Raw genomic sequence first — 16,161 nt, forward strand, 5'->3', positions numbered from 1 at the left:
CAGTGCAGGAACAGGCCCTTCGGCCCACAATGTCTGTGCTGAACATGATGCCGTTAAATTAATCTGGGGTGTTGCACTTTAGGTGGTCAAATGTAAGGGGAAAGTATAAAGTTAATGGCAAGATCCTGGTGGCATTGATGGACAGAGGGGCCTTGGGTACAAGTGAATAGATCCTTGAGCGGTCATCCAAGTTGACAGAAGGACTGGGGGGATATTGATCACGTGCAGACACAGGAGATTGGTTTAACTTGACATCATGTTCAGTGGTGATCCACATCCCTCCATTCCCTGCATATCCAAAACACTAAAACATTTGTTATTGTTCTTGACAGGCTGTCCTCCAGGAGAGTTTGGACCGTGTACAGACCTTCTTCAAAAACCAGTGTCGTTTACCCCTCAATCCCAGCCTGGTGGCGAAGGAATTAAACATCAAGGTATGCTCATCCTCACCAAACCAACTTCACTGCAGATGCAGGTTTGTTTTATGTTGGAGATACAAGGAACTGGAGATGTTGGTTTACAAAAGAAGACGCAAGGTGCTGGAGTAACTCAGCGGGTCAGGCAGCATCTGTGGGGAACATGGATAGGTGACGTTTCACAGAGTGCTGGAGTAACTCAGCGGGTCAGGCAGCATCTGTGGGGAACATGGATAGGTGACGTTTCACAGAGTGCTGGAGTAACTCAGCGGGTCAGGCAGCATCTGTGGGGAACATGGATAGGTGACGTTTCACAGAGTGCTGGAGTAACTCAGCGGGTCAGGCAGCATCTGTGGGGAACATGGATAGGTGACGTTTCACAGAGTGCTGGAGTAACTCAGCAGGTCAGGCAGCATTTCTGGGGAACAGGACAGGTGATATTTTGGGTTGGGACCCTTCCGACTGATTGTCCTGGGAGTGGGCAGAGGGAGAAAGCTGGAAAAAAGGTGGGGGCAGGACCAAGCCTGGCAAGTGATAGGTGGATAGATGGCTCGAGTTTTACATCACCATCACAAACTAGCTTTCCCGTTAATTTATTGCATCTGTAAATCCAAGTAAAACACGAAGTATTGGAGGAATTACGGCCACCTGACTTGCTGAGTTTCTCCAGCACTTTGTGTTTTATTCAAGATTTCAGCATCTGTGGTCTCTTGTGCCTCCACCTTTAAATACAAGTTTGACAGCGGTGGGTGGATGGGGTGTAATAATATTGAATGTAACCACACAGGGGAGCCTGATCATGCTTAGTCCTGGCTCCATTTCACACTTTCTCCCCCATCCTCCTGTTATTTGCAAGACAACTGCATTGGCAACAAGTGCAGTCCATCTTTGGCACTGTCTGATACCTTATCCCATGGTGCTAGTGAAGACTTCAGTTGTGGCACTGTGCCAAGGCCAGAAGCAGACCTGCTGATCAATGTGCCAACATGTGCCCCTACCACCTTTCTAACCTCTCAAATAAAATGCAGAAGTGAAGAAAGCATTGCCTCATGCCAACTTGCCATTTCTCACATCTAGCAACCAGCTACCTGAATGATCCATTCGTTAACGTTGACCATTTCAGTTATGGTTGCCCAGAGCTTGTATGTGTCACATCACGGTTTATCGTTCCTGCAACTGTCCTGTATCCCTGTCCCAAAGATTCCTCCGCCCCCTCCGTACATCTCATCTCATCAGCATTCTCCAGCTCGTGGGATTGTGTATGTGTTTTGTGAAGTGCTCTCCCACCCTGGTCTCTTTCTCCCCGCTCCCTGCGGGCAGAAGGTACAGTGGCTTGAAGTGCGCACCACCAGACTCAGGAACAGCTTCTTCCCCTCTGTTATCAGGCTTCTGAACGGTCCTTCCATAAGGTAGGGCACTGTCTGATTCACCTCTACCCCATTGTGGGCATTGTCCCTGGAATTATGCACTACAATGCTGAGAACTATATTCTGCACTCTGTATCCTCCCCTTTGATTCTACCTATTGTACTTGAGTTTGACTTGATTGTGTCTTTGTTTTAGTTTTATCTAATTGGATACCATGCAAAACCAAGCTTTCCACTGTTTAGTTTATTGTCACGTGTAACGAGGTACAGTGAAAAGCTTTTTGTTGTGTGTTATCCAGTCAGAAGAAAGACAATACACGATTACAATCGAGCCGTCCACAATGTATAGATACAGGTTAAAGGGAATAATACACAGTGCAAGATAAAGTCCAGTCGGAGGTAGTCCGAGCATCTCCAGTGAGGTAGATAATAGCTCAGGACTGCTCTCTAGTTGTGGATAGGATGGTTCAGTTGCCTGATTACAGAGCTTGTCACTGTACCTCGGTACATATAATAATAAACCTAAACCTCCCTCCTTTTCTATCTGTAGGCTTGCTCCTTCTTCAACTCCAACGCAGTTCCACTGAAGTTAACGCTGGTCAATGCCGACCCACTGGGGGATGAAATCAATGTCATGTTCAAGGTAAGTTGGACCGGACCTGGTGCAGTAGCACAGGTGTAGATCTGCTTCACACCACCAGACACCTGTACAGATCCTGACCTCGGGTACTGTCTGAGCAAAGGTTCCACGTTTCCCCTGTTCCTCCAGGTGCTCTGGTTTCCTCCCACGTCCCAAATGTGTGTGGGTTCTTTGGTTATCTGGCCCTCTGTAAATTGCCTCGTGTGTGGCAAGTTGACAATGAATGAGAAAGTGGGATAACATAGAACTCGTGTGAGTGAGTAATCAGTAGCTAGCGTGGACCCGATGGGCCAAAGTCCATGTTTCCATGCTGTGTCATTAAAGTAAACTATTTAAATTGTGAGTGGAAGTTAGTAAAGACATTGTGGGTTGGCCTGCCAAGTCAGCTGAAGCAAATACATCTGTGGACTCAAAACACCATCTGCTGGAGCAACTCAGCGGGTCAGGCAGCATCTCTGGAGGACATGGATAGATGACGTTTCAGGTTAGGGTCCTTCTTCAGACTCAATTCAGTCTGAACGAGGCTCCCAACCTGAAACATCACCTTTCCATGTTCTCTCGAGATGCTGCCTGACCCCTTGGGTTTCTCCAGCACCTTGTTTTTTATTTGTAAACCATCATCCGCAGTTCCTTATATGTAAACTTGTGGAAACATTTCAGTCTTGACGCTTGAACTTGTCTATTGTCATGGAACAGTACAGAAAGGGACAGGCCCTTTGGCCCACAATGTCCATGCAGAACAATGTCCAAACCTGGTTATCGCCACAAACCAGCTTTCCCCTTAATACAGTGCATCGTTAAATACCCAGCTTTCCCCTTAATACAGTGCATCGTTAAATACACTGCAATTGGAAAAACAGATTAGCATTGTTCATGTTTCTACTTACACAAGATTGGGGAGGATATGCGTCAAGACATGCTGGCACTGCAGATGATCAAGATTATGGACAAAATCTGGCTGCAGGAGGGACTGGACTTGCGAATGGTCATCTTCAAGTGTATCTCAACAGGCAAGGACAAAGGTATGTTATATTTGACCACGGGTTGTTCATCATACCTACAACCAAGGGAACAATGCAATTCTGGCCTGTAAACACAGTGCATAACGCCTGTAAACACAGTACATAACTGGCCTGTAAACACAGTACATAATGCCTGTAAACACAGTACATAACGCCTGTAAACACAGTGCATAACTGGCCTGTAAACACAGTACATAACGCCTGTAAACACAGTACATAACTGGCCTGTAAACACAGTACATAACGCCTGTAAACACAGTACATAATGCCTGTAAACACAGTACATAATGCCTGTAAACACAGTACATAATGCCTGTAAACACAGTACATAACTGGCCTGGAAACACAGTGCATAACGCCTGTAAACACAGTACATAACTGGCCTGTAAACACAGTGCATAACACCTGTAAACACAGTACATAACTGGCCTGTAAACACGGTACATAACTGGCCTGTAAACACAGTACATAACTGGCCTGTAAACACAGTGCATAACACCTGTAAACACAGTACATAACTGGCCTGTAAACACAGTACATAACACCTGTAAACACACTACATAACGCCTGTAAACACAGTACATAACTGGCCTGTAAACACGGTACATAACTGGCCTGTAAACACAGTACATAACGCCTGTAAACACAGTACATAACGCCTGTAAACACAGTGCATAACACCTGTAAACACAGTACATAACTGGCCTGTAAACACAGTACATAACGCCTGTAAACACAGTACATCGGCAAAATATCCAATAAACATAAATTAATAACCGCAAGAGTAGTGCAAATGATCCAAAGTGTTTGAGATGCAACCATAGACGGTCTGAGGTTCAAAGTTGGAGTTAGTATTGTGAGCAAAAGCCATCACTAGCTTCAAATGTTCAAGTTTCTGGAGCAGAATTTGGCCATTCAGCCCATCGAGTGCTCCTCCATTCAATGATGGCTGATCTATCTTTCCCTCCTAACCCCATTCTTCTGCCTTCTCCCCATAACCTCTGACACCCGCTCCACTTTAAAACATCCATTGGCGACCTCCACAGCCGCCTGTGACAGTGACTTCATGAATTGATTGCCGAATGCACTGAGTATCTTTGCAACCAAAGAGGCTTGGATACAAACTGAGATGTTTGCAATCCTGTTCAAGGCAAGAATGAGAGGGGGAGGTGTGCTGGGTAAGAGGTTGTTTCTCATTCAGACTTGACTCCCATCTGCAGGAATGGTTGAACTTGTACCTGCTTCAGAAACGCTTCGGAAAATCCAAGTTGAGTATGGAGTCACTGGCTCCTTCAAGGACAAACCACTGGCCGATTGGCTTCGGAAATTCAACCCCACAGAAGAGGAATATGAGAAGGTGAGGTGCTGACGGGGTGGTGGGGAGGGAGGGGCGAGGGAGGTTCCACCTGCTGCGTTTTATTTCAGATTGGTTTGGTACCTGGAATCATCACAGGACGTTTCTCAGTCGAAGATGATTTATTTCTGATGAGCCAATCTTTTAAGTTTTTTACACAGTGGGTGGTGGGTTGTGAAGGCAGATACAATAGTGGTGTTCAAGAGACTTTTGGACAGGCACATGGATATGCAGGGAATGGAGGGATATGGATCACGTGCAATCAGATAAGAGTTGGTCTTGGCATCATGCTCACACTAGTTCTATGTTAGCCCACTTCCTCATCCACTCCCTCTACTAGGGGTACTTTACAGAGGCCAATGAATGTACAGACCCACACGTTTGTGGGATGTTGGAGTAAGCCCAGGCCATCACAAGGAGAAAGCGCAATCTCTCCACAGGCAGCATCTGAGATCAGGATCGAACCCGAGTCACTGGCGCTGGGAGGCAGAGGCTCGACCAGCTGTGCCACTTTGCCAGCTTATGTTTATCAATTCTGAGAATTATTTAAGGCAGAAAGAAAGAACTGCAGATGCTGATAAAGACACAAAGTGCTGAAGTAACTCAGCAGGTCGGGCAGCATCTCTGGAGAGACTCCCAGAGAGAGGAGGGGAACCTCTTCAGAGTAGGCATACATACGTTGAGGAGGGTTTGCTCAGAGAGGGGAGGAGATGTTATTGAGTGGTGTTATTGGCACGGTTCTGTGAGTGCTGTGTGATTGCTTGACCCGTAGGCGTCTGAGAACTTCATCTACTCGTGTGCGGGCTGTTGTGTGGCCACCTATGTGCTGGGCATCTGTGACCGCCACAATGACAACATCATGCTGCAATCCACTGGCCACATGTTCCACATCGACTTCGGCAAATTCCTCGGACACGCACAGATGTTCGGAAGCTTCAGAAGGTACATTTCCACTTTATTCCAATCCGTTCAATATCTTTAGACCAGACTTTTCCCATTCACTGCTCTCCCTTTTTGTAATATTAAAGTCATTCACATCTGTTGTCAACTCCTAATTGCAGTGGCTACCCATTGACTCTGTGCTTTGTATCAACACCAGATAAGGGAATATTTATTTGTGTCGCCTCACAGTTGTTACCTACTAGAATGAGCAATTGCTTGTCAATGTTAAAGGCCACGCATGGTTAAAGTAGCAGCTGTGTTTTTGAGAGACCATGATGTCAGATTACTGCAGGGAGGTTACATGGAAACAGTTTTCCCCCTCCAAACCAAGGCAGCTTTATTTCTGCATGTCAATTTCCAAAATCTCTTGTTCCCAATCAAAATCATGTTACAGAATTATCTGTACTGGTTCTTTTAAATGTTGATATAATCAGTAGGGTGATACACAGAGTAGCTGCTTGGAATCTAGAACCAGAGGACATAGGTTTAAGGTGAGAGGAGAAAGATTTAATAGGAACCTGAAGGGCAACTTTTTCACATGGAGAGTGGTGGGAATATGCAACGAGCTGCCGGAGGAGGTAGTTGATGCAGGTACTATAACAGCATTTATAAAAATACTTACATAGGTACGTGAGATGAAAGGTTTAGGGGGATATGAGCCAAACACCGGCAGGTGGGATTAGTGTAGATGGGACATCTTGGTTGGCATTAGCAGGTTGGGCCGAAGGACCTGTTTCTGTGCCGTGTGAGTCTATTTTAGTTTAGTTTATCGTCGTTACGTTTACCGAGGTACTGTGAAAAGCTTCTTGTGTGATATCCAATCAGCAAAAAGACTATACATGATTACAATCAAGCCGTCCACAGTGTATAGATACAGGATTTAGTGCAAGATAAAGTCTGATTTAAAGTTAGTCCGAGGGTCTCCAATGAGGTAGATGGCAGGTCAGGACCGCTCTCTGGTTGTTGGAAGGATTGTTCAGTTGCCTGATTAACGGCTGGGACAGTAACTGTCCCTGAATCTGGAGGTGTGCGTTGTCACACCTCTGTACCTCTTGCCTGATGGGAGAGGGGAGAGGAGGGAGTGGCCAGGGTGTGACTGGTCCTTGATTATGCTGCTGGCCTTGCCGAGGCAGTGTGGTGTAGATGGTCAGTGGAAGGCAGCGTGGTGTAGATGGAGTTGGTGGGAGGGAGGTTGGTGTAGATGGAGTTGGTGGAAGGCAGCGTGGTGTAGATGGAGTCAGTGGGAGGCAGTGTGGTATAGATGGTGTCAGTGGGAGGGAGGTTGGTGTAGATGGAGTCAGTGGGAGGGAGGTTGGTGTAGATGGAGTCAGTGGGAGGGAGGTTGGTGTAGATGGTGTCAGTGGGAGGGAGGTTGGTGCAGATGGAGTCTGGAAGGCAGCGTGGTGTAGATGGAGTCTGGAAGGCAGCGTGGTGTAGATGGTGTCAGTGGAAGGCAGCGTGGTGTAGATGGTGTCAGTGGGAGGGAGGTTGGTGTAGATGGTGTCAGTGGGAGGGAGGTTGGTGTAGATGGTGTCAGTGGGAGGGAGGTTGGTGTAGATGGAGTCAGTGGGAGGCAGCGTGGTGTAGATGGAGTCAGTGGGAGGGAGGTTGGTTTGCGGTCTAACGTCTTGTTTCTCCGTTGCCAGAGACCGCGCTCCGTTCGTGCTGACCTCGGACATGGCGTACGTGATCAACGGGGGGGAGAAGCCCACCAGCCGCTTCCAGTTGTTTGTGGACCTGTGCTGTCAGTCGTACAACCTGATCCGCAAGCACGCTAACCACTTCCTCAACCTCCTCTCACTGGTAACGCACTCTCCCCTTCACTCTGTCTGTCTTCACTGCTGAGGCAACACCTCGGTAAAATACCAACACAGGGAACTGCAGGCGCTGCAATCCTCAGCAAAACACCAAGTGCTGGAGTAACTCAGCGGGTCAGGCAGCGTCTCTGGAGGGAGTGGGCAGGTGACGTTTCAGGTTGGGGACCCTCCTTCAGACTAAGTGGAACAGAGCAGCTATCTCAGCTTCAGCAAATGAAAAGAAATGCTGGACCAACATTGTTTTTAACAGCTCACTGCGATTCATGGAATGATGAGGCCCTTCGGCCCAACTCGTCCCTGTTTGAATGGGAGCAGAATATCAACATGCGTGAGGAAACAAGGTGTACCGAAAACGACACAGAGTGCTGGAGTAACTCAGATGGTCAGGCCACGTCTCTGGAGAACATGGATAGGCGACTTTTTGGGGGGTCCAAAGAAGGATCCCGACCCAAAATATCACCTCCATGTTCTCCAGAGGTGCTGCCTGACCCGCTGAGTTACTCCAGCACTCTGTGAAACGTCACCTATCCATGTTCTCCACAGATGCTGCCTGACCTGCTGAGTTACTCCAGCACTCTGTGAAACGTCACCTATCCATGTTCTCCACAGATGCTGCCTGACCCACTGAGTTACTCCAGCACTCTGTGTCCCACTCTAAATTCTACCTCATTCAGTTATTCCATACTGCAGTATGTTTCTTTCTGTTGCACTGTTTTAGATTCATTCATCATTAATTTTCCATCAACAGTTGCATTGATCATTAGCCAGTACTGTCTATTCTGAGTTTCTTTAATGGATTTCACTAGAAATGGGACGATGAAAGTTTTGAGAAATGCAATACCTTGTGGTTATCTGCAGAAGTTGTGGTTTTGCTAATAGTTTATTTTGTACCATGCAGTAACTGGAAGTTATATTTTTAAGGAACAAAACAGTAAAATGTTACTTATTTAAAAAGTAGCAAACTGTGCTTTGCTTTATATGGATGTATTGCCACACATAGAATTTGGAGCAATACAGCACAGGAACCGGCCCTCCGACCCACAATGTCCATGCTGAACATGATGCTGAGTTAACCCGATCTCATCTGCCTGCACATGATCCTCTATTCCCTGCACTTCCATGTGCCTATATAAAGGTCTCAAACACTACTATTGTATCTGCCACCATCCCTGGCAATGGGTTCCAGGTCTCCACCACCTCCTGTGTAAAAATAAAGCTTGCATTGCACATCTCCTGTAAACCTTTCCCCCTCCCTGAGTATAGAAGTTGGGTGGTCATGTTGCATAAGACGTCGATGAGGCCACATTTAGAGTATTGTATTCAGTTCTGGGCACCGTTATAGGAAAGATGTTGTCAAGCTGGAAAGGGTACAGAGAAGATTTAAGAGGATGTTACCAGGACTAGAGGGTGTGAGCTATAGGGAGAGGTTGAGTATGCTGGGACTCTATATCTTGAAGCACAGGAGGATGAGGGGTGATCTTATAGGGGTGTACACAATGATGAGCGGAGGGAGGTTGTTTTGCGTGATGGCTCTCTGCTGGTGTTTACCGTGTATTAACCCTGACTTTTACTTCCAGATGCTGTCTTCTGGGTTACCAGAGCTCACCAACATCCAGGATCTAAAGTACGTGCAAGATGCCCTGCAGCCCCAGACCACTGATGCCGAAGCCACTATTTTTTTCACCAGGTAAAGATGTGAACCCCACACACTCTCCAAACTCAAACAGTACGAGCCTGCAGTGACCATTCTGATCCTAGTTCCAGTTCAAGATTATTTCCCAATGCTTGTAGAGTTGCTGCCTCACAGCGCCAGAGACCCAGGTTCGATCCTGACCTGGGGTGCTGTCCGTATGGAGTTTGCATGTTCTCCCTGTGACCGACTGCATGGGTTTTCTCACTGGAGAAAAGTGTGGGAGGAAACCAGAGCACCCGGAGAAAACCCCTTGTGGCCACAGAGAGAAGGTAAACACTCTGTACAGAAAGCACCGAGTGTCAGGATCGAACCAGGGTCACTGGTGCCGTGAAGCAGTAACTCTACCGCTGCACCACTGTGCCACCCCAAATGAATTATGAATCAGTCAGTTGCAGTATTTGGCTCATATTGAATAGCTCAGAGTAGAGGCAAGACTCGAGAGTCGACAGAACTGTTTACTTGTACACTGAGCACTAAAGCAATAGATGCCATGTAATGATGTTCTTTGATGCCCTTTCCTCGGTCAGGCTGATTGAGTCGAGCTTGGGCAGTATGGCCACCAAGTTTAACTTCCTCATCCACAACTTGGCTCAGCTGCGCTTTTCCGGGCTGCCCTCCAACGAGCAAGCCATCCTCACCTTCTCTCCCAAAACCTACTCGCTGAAGCAGGACGGGCACATCAAAGAGGTGACTGTCTACAGCTACCAGAAGCGCTACAACCCTGACAAATACTACGTAAGTACAAGGCCGCTTCAGTAGCTGTGGCCTCTATCAATGCTGCTGTGAGCTGCAGTCAATCTTCGATCGTTCAGTCCTGTGGAATACAACAGAGTAGCATCTTCAGAACAGAATCTATACTTGACAGCTAGACGTGATTTCCCCCAGACACTCCAAAGACGAAGAGTTTTGTAGGTTAATTGGCTTGGTAAATGTAAAAATGGTCCCTAGTGGGTGTAGGATAGTGTTAGTGTGCGGGGATCGCTGGTCGGCGCGGACCTGGTGGGCCGAAAGGGCCTGTTTCCGCGCTGTATCTCTAAACTAAACTAAACTAAACTAAACAGTGTACCATGTCCTGATGAGGCATAATATTGGTGGTATTCGTAAAAGCGTACGTCCATAATAGACCATAAAACATAGGAGTAGAGTTTGGCCTTTCGACCCATCGAGTCTGGTCCGCCATTGACCATTCCTTCTCTCCAGAGATGCTGCCTGACCCGTTAAGTTACTCCAGCATTTTGTGTCCATCATAGATCATGGCTGATTTACATTTCTATCTGTCCACGTTTCTCCCTCCACCCATTTCACTGCATGAGGGGAGTAGATAGGGTGAATGCACAGTCTTTTGGTTAAGGAAGATAAATCAAAGTCTGAATGGTCTCGAGCCAAAATGTCACCCATCCATGCTCTCCAGAGATGTTGCCTGACCCGCTGAGTTGCTCCAGCACTCTGTGAAACGTCACCTATCCATGTTCCCCACAGATGCTGCCTGACCCGCTGAGTTACTCCAGCACTCTGTGAAACGTCACCTATCCATGTTCTCCAGAGATGCTGCCTGACCCACTGAGTTACTCCAGCACTCTGTGAAACATCACCTATCCATGCTCTCCAGAGATGTTGCCTGGGCCTCTGAGTTAATTATCACTTGGTGTCCTTTAGGGGAATCATGAACCAGAGGTTTAAGGTGAGAGGGGGAAGATTTAATAGGAACCTCAGGGGACCTTTTTCACTCGGAGGGTGGTGGATATATGGAACGAGCTGCCAGAGGAGGTAGTTGAGGCAGGTAAAGGGCACTTGGACAGGTACTTGGGAGTAATGGTCATAATTTTGACCACTATAATAAAGTTGACATCTGCAATGAATTTGGCAAATTAATTTTATGAATTAATTAATTTCAAAAAACAGTTAGACAGGTACATGGATAGGAAAGGTTTAGAGGGTCATGGGTCAAACGTGGGCCGATCGGACTAGCTTAGATGGGGCATGTTGGTTGGCGTGGGTGAACACGCTTGTTTCCGTGATGGGGCATGTTGGTTTGCATGGGTGAACACGCCTGGCTCCGTGATGGGGCATGTTGGTTGGCGTGAGTGAGCAGGCCTGTTTCCGTGCTGGGGCATGTTGGTTGGCGTGGGTGAACACGCATGTTTCCGTGATGGGGCATGTTGGTTGGCGTGGGTGAACACGCTTGTTTCCGTGATGGGGCATGTTGGTTGGCGTGAGTGAGCAGGCCTGTTTCCGTGCTGGGGCATGTTGGTTGGCGTGGGTGAACACGCTTGTTTCCGTGATGGGGCATGTTGGTTGGCGTGGGTGAACAGGCCTGTTTCCGTGATGGGGCATGTTGGTTGGCGTGGGTGAACACGCCTGTTTCCGTGATGGGGCATGTTGGTTGGCGTGGGTGAACACGCCTGTTTCCGTGATGGGGCATGTTGGTTGGCGTGGGTGAGCAGGCCTGTTTCCGTGATGGGGCATGTTGGTTGGCGTGGGTGAACACGCCTGTTTCCGTGATGGGGCATGTTGGTTGGCGTGGGTGAGCAGGCCTGTTTCCGTGATGGGGCATGTTGGTTGGCGTGGGTAAACACGCCTGTTTCCGTGATGGGGCATGTTGGTTGGCGTGGGTGAGCAGGCCTGTTTCCGTACTGTGTGACTATGACTCTCCCTCTTACTTGCAGATCTATGTGGTGAGGATCGTGCGGGACGGGCAGATCGCTCCAGTGTTCATCTTCAGAACCTTTGATGAATTCCAGGAGCTACACAACAAGCTGGGCATCCTCTTCCCACTGTGGAAGCTGCCAGGGTAGGTGCAATGCACACACAGGATCTTCAATAGTCATCAACTTGTTTACGGCAGTTTAACACTTGCCTTGGGGGGAGGAGGCGTCGAGATCGAAGGGGGGGGTGGGGGGGCTGCTGCCCCGTGGGGTGGCAGGCCTGGTTGAAGAGCAGAAGGTAAGGCCTCCCGATTAACGTTTTGTAGCTTTGTCAGCGCCAGAAACGCTGCAATGTGGTACACTGCTTAGGTGAAGTCTGCTGTATGATTTTACCGGGTTAAAACATAGAAACATAGAAAATAGGTGCAGGAGGAGGCCACTTGGCCCTTCGAGCCAGCACCGCCATTCATTGTGATCATGGCTGATCATCTACAATCAATAACCCATGCCTGCCTTCTCCCCATATCCCTTGATTCCACTAGCCCCAAGAGCTCTATCTAACTCTCTTTTAAATCCATCCAGTGAATTGGCTTCCACTGCCTTCTGTGGCAGAGAATTCCACAAATTTACAACTCTCTGGGTGAAAACGTTTCTTCTCATCTCAGTTTTAAACGGCCTACCCCTTTATTCTTCAACTCTGGCCCCTGGTTCTGGACTTCCCCAACATTGGGAACATTTCTCCTGCACCCAGCTTGTCCAGTTCTTTTATAATTTTATATGTTTCTATAAGATCCCCTCTCATCCTTCTAAATTCCATTGAATACAAGCCCAGTCTTTCCAATCTTTCCTCATATGACAGTCCCGCCATCCCGGGGATTAACCTGGTGAACCTACGCTGCACTGCCTCAATAGCAAGGATGACCTTCCTCAAATTAGGGTTATGTGCAGGACAGAGCATTTCACTGCAGCCGGGTACACATGACAACAAAGTAACATTGAATCTTTGTGTTTTATTTCCCAGCTTCCCCAACAAAGTGGTCCTTGGGCGAACACACATCAAGGACGTGGCCTCCAAGAGGAAGGTGGAGCTGAACAATTATGTGCAGTGTCTGATGAGCAGCTCGTCTGAAGTGGCTGATGTAAGGGCAGTGTGGGATGGGGATCACGAGCAACGCTCTCACACCCAACAGCAGTCTGGGCGTAGTAAGCAGGAGATACGAGTAACTGCAGAATAATCAAAGTGCTGTAGAATGCAGCGGCTCAGGCAGCATCTGTGGAGAACATGGCAGGTGACGTTTCACAGAGTGCTGGAGTAACTCAGGGGGTCAGGCAGCATCTGTGGAGAACATGGATAGGTGACGTTTCAGGTCGGGACCCTCCTTCAGACTGACTGATATTTTTTTTCTCCCCGCACTCTTGCTCCTAAAATGGTCAATTAAGTTTTGTTCTGAATTATGACGTGCAGTTCTCGAGACCTGCTTCGATCCTGGCCTCGAGAGTTAGCTCATTCTCCCTGTGGGTTCCCTCCGGGTGCTCCGGTTTCCTCCCACATCCCAAAGATGTTTGGGTTTGTAGGTTAACTGACTTCTGTAAATACCCCCTAGTGTGTAGGGAGTGGATGAGAAAGTGGGATAACATAGAACTAGTGTGAACAGGTGATCGATGGTCGGCGTGGACTCAGTGGGCCGAAGGGCCTGTTCCTAAAAAGGCTGTCAAATTAAAGTACAACGATGCTGGAGCACAGTGACTCTGTGTGACTGTGACTCTCTGTGACTGTGACTCTCTGTGACTGTGACTCTCTGTGACTGTGACTCTCTGTGACTGTGACTCTCTGTGCGCTGTGACTGTGACTCTCTGTGACTGTGACTCTGTGTGACTGTGACTCTCTGTGTGACTGTGACTCTCTGTGTGACTGTGACTCTCTGTGACTGTGACTCTCTGTGACTGTGACTCTGTGACTGTGACTCTCTGTGACTGTGACTCTCTGTGCCCTGTGACTCTCTGTGACTGTGACTCTGTGTGCCGGTCCCAGAGGAGTAACCACCATCATCCGATACAATCACCCAGCTCTTTCAAACCTCTCTGTTCTACCGATTGTACTTAGTTTGGCATGATGAGACAGTATGATCTGGTTTTATTGGACAGCTTGTAAAACAAAGCTTGTCGCTGTACCTCTGTACACCTGATGAAAATAAACCTAAACCTACAAACCCATTTATCTTTTTCAGTGTGATCTCATCTACACCTTTTTCCACCCACTAAGTCGGGATGAAAAGGCGGAGGGAATAGATGGAATCGTCAAGCCTTCAGGTATTGTGAATAACATTCTATGTAGCTGGAACGTCATTGTTTTGTCGTCTGCTTATGAGAGTCTTCATAAGTAATTGCAGCAGAATTAGACCATTCGGCCCATCAAGTCTACTCTGCCATTCAATCATGGCTGATATATCTTTCCCCCTCACCCCCATTCGCCTGCCTTTTCCCCATAACCTCTGACACCCGTACTAATCATGAATCTATCTATCTCTGCCTTAAATATGTCCACTGACGTGGCCTCCACAGCCTTCTGTGGCAAAGAATTCCGCAGATTCACTACGCTCTGACTAAAGAAATTCCTCTGACGAAAGAAAAGATAATCTTCTCCCCATGACCCGATACCCATGTAAATGTTAATGTTTGTGGGTGCTCTATGTAGTAACGTAACAAGCCTCAACTTATATATTTTTATTGTGAAATTCCATACGGCTTGTTACCAACTGATGTGTTACAACCTGTTAAACTACTTGGTGTTTCTTGAAATCCAATTTGCAATCTAGATTTGTATGAAAAGACACAGGTTTCTTGCAAACCTCCGAACCAGACGCCACTCCTGGGTTAGTGTAGATTATAGAGGTGAAATCTGTGATCAGGCAACTGAACCGTCCTCTCACATTGGAGTACGGCCCTGACCTCCCATCTACCTCATTGGAGACCTTTGAACTATCTTTGTTCCGACCCCAATCTTCCACTAACTGTTGTACCCTGTATCTGTACTCTGTGGACGGCTTGATTATAATCATGTATAGTATTTCATCTGACTGGATAGCTCACAAACAAAAGCTTTTCACTGTACCTCGATACAATTGACAATAATAAACTCAACTAATCTCTCAGTAATTATTCAGTTGTTGAATTTGCTCTGAGATGTTCTGATATTGAGCAGCTTTTTGTCCGAAATAAAGAAATTGGACTTTGCATGATAGATGTAAAAGTGGGTTCATAATTGTTGTGATATTGCAGGGACTACTTTGTTCTATCACAAGGACTAATTTGTATGCCTGTGTAGTAATGTCTATATAAGAGAATGAGGTGATTAGGTGGCCACTCTGGTTCCAGGTGGCTGTGGAATAAACAGCCTGGATTTAAGCTCCAGCATTATAACCTTTTAAGCACGTGTACTTGTGGTCCGTCCAGAGTCTCAACAAAGGTACAACAGATACCAGACCACGAAGTACAACATGGTGGCAGCGGTTAGGTGATTAGCCTAAAAAGGGTAGCAAGAAGAAAAAAAACAAGCAAAAAGGTTAACAAGTTAAAAAAAAAAGAAATAGAGCCCTAAAGGAAAAAAAAGTTTCCAGCTCGGTAAGGGACGCTCGGATTGCTTCTCGACAGGCCCAATGTATGTATGTATAATTACCTGATGAGAAGTCAGCGCCGAGCTGCCGACATGACGCTGCAAGCTGCTGGGGGAGGTGTGTGAAGGCCCACATCGTGCCCCAGCACCTGTGCAGGCTCACGCTCAGAAACCTGCCACTGCTTCTCGGACATGTGACCACCCGGAGATGAGTGACCACCCGGAGAGGAGTGACCACCCGGAGAGGAGTGACCACCCGGAGATGAGTGACCACCCGGGGATGAGTGACCACCCGGAGAGGAGTGACCACCCGGACATGAGTGACCACCCGCGCTGACCACCCGGCGATGAGTGACCACCCGGCGATGAGTGACCACCCGGCGATGAGTGACCACCCGGCGATGAGTGACCACCCGGCGATGAGTGACCACCCGGCGATGAGTGACCACCTGGCGATGAGTGAGTGACCACCCGGGGATGAGTGACCACCCGGCGATGAGTGACCACCCGGCGATGAGTGACCACCCGGCGATGAGTGACCACCCGGCGATGAGTGACCACCCGGCGATGAGTGACCACCCGGCGATGAGTGACCACCTGGCGATGAGTGAGTGACCACCCGGAGATGGGTGACCACCCGCTGAGGAGTGACC

At 47.9% G+C, this 16,161-nt stretch overlaps 1 protein-coding gene across 3 annotated transcripts in view; it reads left to right on the forward strand.

The window, feature by feature from the left end:
• pik3c2a (phosphatidylinositol-4-phosphate 3-kinase, catalytic subunit type 2 alpha) overlaps positions 1-16,161 on the forward strand; it is a 141,429-nt gene that overhangs the window by 114,006 nt on the left and 11,262 nt on the right. For all 3 annotated transcript variants that reach the window (XM_078414953.1, XM_078414954.1, XM_078414955.1), the window contains exons 21-31: positions 333-434; positions 2,333-2,425; positions 3,315-3,444; positions 4,665-4,801; positions 5,571-5,740; positions 7,387-7,543; positions 9,135-9,244; positions 9,778-9,985; positions 11,917-12,041; positions 12,917-13,034; positions 14,124-14,205. In XM_078414953.1, coding sequence (XP_078271079.1) covers positions 333-434; positions 2,333-2,425; positions 3,315-3,444; positions 4,665-4,801; positions 5,571-5,740; positions 7,387-7,543; positions 9,135-9,244; positions 9,778-9,985; positions 11,917-12,041; positions 12,917-13,034; positions 14,124-14,205 — 1,432 coding nt within the window. The remainder of the gene's footprint in view (positions 1-332; positions 435-2,332; positions 2,426-3,314; positions 3,445-4,664; positions 4,802-5,570; positions 5,741-7,386; positions 7,544-9,134; positions 9,245-9,777; positions 9,986-11,916; positions 12,042-12,916; positions 13,035-14,123; positions 14,206-16,161) is intronic.

The sequence above is a fragment of the Rhinoraja longicauda genome, chromosome 18 (genome assembly GCF_053455715.1).
Source record: "Rhinoraja longicauda isolate Sanriku21f chromosome 18, sRhiLon1.1, whole genome shotgun sequence".
NCBI lineage: Eukaryota > Metazoa > Chordata > Chondrichthyes > Rajiformes > Arhynchobatidae > Rhinoraja > Rhinoraja longicauda.